Source organism: Poecilia latipinna, unplaced genomic scaffold (assembly GCF_001443285.1).
Source record: "Poecilia latipinna isolate Pla-1442-1.1 unplaced genomic scaffold, P_latipinna-1.0 Scaffold5966, whole genome shotgun sequence".
NCBI classification, from domain to species: domain Eukaryota; kingdom Metazoa; phylum Chordata; class Actinopteri; order Cyprinodontiformes; family Poeciliidae; genus Poecilia; species Poecilia latipinna.
This window is the reverse complement of record NW_015118582.1, coordinates 6,306-7,952: the sequence shown is the minus strand read 5'-3', so window position 1 is coordinate 7,952 and position 1,647 is coordinate 6,306. Positions and strand designations below refer to the sequence as shown.

Sequence of the window (1,647 nt, the reverse complement as noted above, 5' to 3'; positions counted from 1 at the left end):
CCTTTGGCCCCTCCGACAGGTGGTGAGCCCATTGGAAGGGGGACCCACGTCTCCTCTTTGGGCTGAACCCGGCCGGGCTCACAGAGTAAAAGCCTGGCCACCAGGCGCTCGCCATCATGCCCCACCTCCAGGCCTGGCTCCAGAGGGGGGCCCCGGTGACCCACGTCCAGGCGAAGGAACGCCAGATCCAAAGTTTTCATGCATCATAAGGGGTCTTCGGGCTGCGCTTTGTCTGGTTCCTCACCTAGGACCTGTCTGCCCTACCAGGGGCATAAAGCCCCAGACAGCATAGCTCCTAGGATCATTGGGACACTGAAACCCCTCCACCACGATAAGGTGGCAGCCCGAGGAGAGGAGAACTATTTAGAACAATAACTATTTACAACTATTTACAACAACAACAGCATATATTTACAAAAATAACAACTTTAAATCTTCATGAAAAAACTCAATTATAAATGATAAACAATTTACAAAGAAAAAAATTCCAAGGGAAATAAAACAAACAAAAAAACATGGAGTCCAGCTCACTCATCTAACCAAAAAAGGTCCATCCCTTCTCCTCCGAATGACCTTCTCCTGACCCCGTAGTCCATCAGGACCTCCTCTCCGGCTGCAATGTCTCTCGTTGCTGTGATGAGGACTGTCGGCTGCCCCAGCCCCGGCCGGTTTGCCACCACGCACTTGGAGTTGCTGCTCTTGGCCGAGTGGTTAACCAACCGGCCAAACGTGGGAATGTCCGGATGGCAGCAGCAGTGTTCCGGCTGGGCGTCAACGCAGAGGTTCTGCTCGGCCAACTTGAAAAAGAAGACGTAGCAGCCCTCGGCCTCCTTGAGGTTGGCGAGGATCCGACGGCCCTGTCTCGCGCTGACGAGCCGCCCGTGGTAGTCGCACAGCACAGAGCCCTTGCTGAAGTCTCTGGTCGCAAAGACCCCTGTCAAAGTAAATTGAAAGGTGTTAAAATTAATCTTTCCTCTCTCCCCTCCTCTCAACAGTACACACGGTGGCTGCTACAACGATAACACGGTGATATAAACGACCCTCGCCAAAGCCATTTTAAAAGAGCTTTTTAAAAAAGGTGTTTAAAAAAAAAAAACTTTTTTTTTAAATTTCTTTTTAAAATTGTGCTTTTTTTAAAGCAGATTTTGTTAATGGTGCTTAACGAGCACATTTAAAAATGTGTTGCAAAATCAACTCACCTCTTCCAGCTCCGGGTCTCTGGCTCTGTGCGACTACCAGGCCGGCCCAGCTCTGCTCACTGACGTACCGGGCGACGTCCGTCTCCTCCTGGCCAGTTGGAAGGGGAGGTGCCCAGAGCCTGACCACATCCCCTGCCGGAACACAGTTCTTGTTCCACTTGGACCGTGACAGACATCTCTGGACCTGGTCCAATGTGGGCTTTTCCTTCCTCCATTTGGCTAGGGCACAGAAATAAATATGGCTTGACCAGAGCAAAATGCACCCTGCATCATTCTGGGCGACAAAGGAGGAGGGGCGGGGGGGGGAAACAAACAAACAAACAAAAAGACTGAAAACAACTCACTCATGAGGTGACGCCTCCTCAGCTTCAGCTGAGCCGACCGCCACTTGTCAAAAAGTTTTCTGGAGGATGGAAAACCAGCGTGCACGCGCCGTTTCTTGGGCGGC

The 1,647-nt window shown here is 51.2% G+C and overlaps 1 protein-coding gene across 1 annotated transcript; it reads right to left on the bottom strand.

Annotated features, from left to right (window-relative positions):
* Nucleotides 1–500: 500 nt before the first annotated feature.
* LOC106943791 (N-lysine methyltransferase SETD8-B-like) lies at nucleotides 501–1,602 on the bottom strand (the record flags this gene model as incomplete). The annotated part of the gene is made up of 3 exons (XM_015027086.1): nucleotides 501–934; nucleotides 1,200–1,418; nucleotides 1,544–1,602. Coding segments are annotated over 3 exons (685 nt in total), but the record flags the coding sequence as incomplete, so codon positions are not given.
* Between the last annotated feature and the right edge of the window lie 45 nt (nucleotides 1,603–1,647).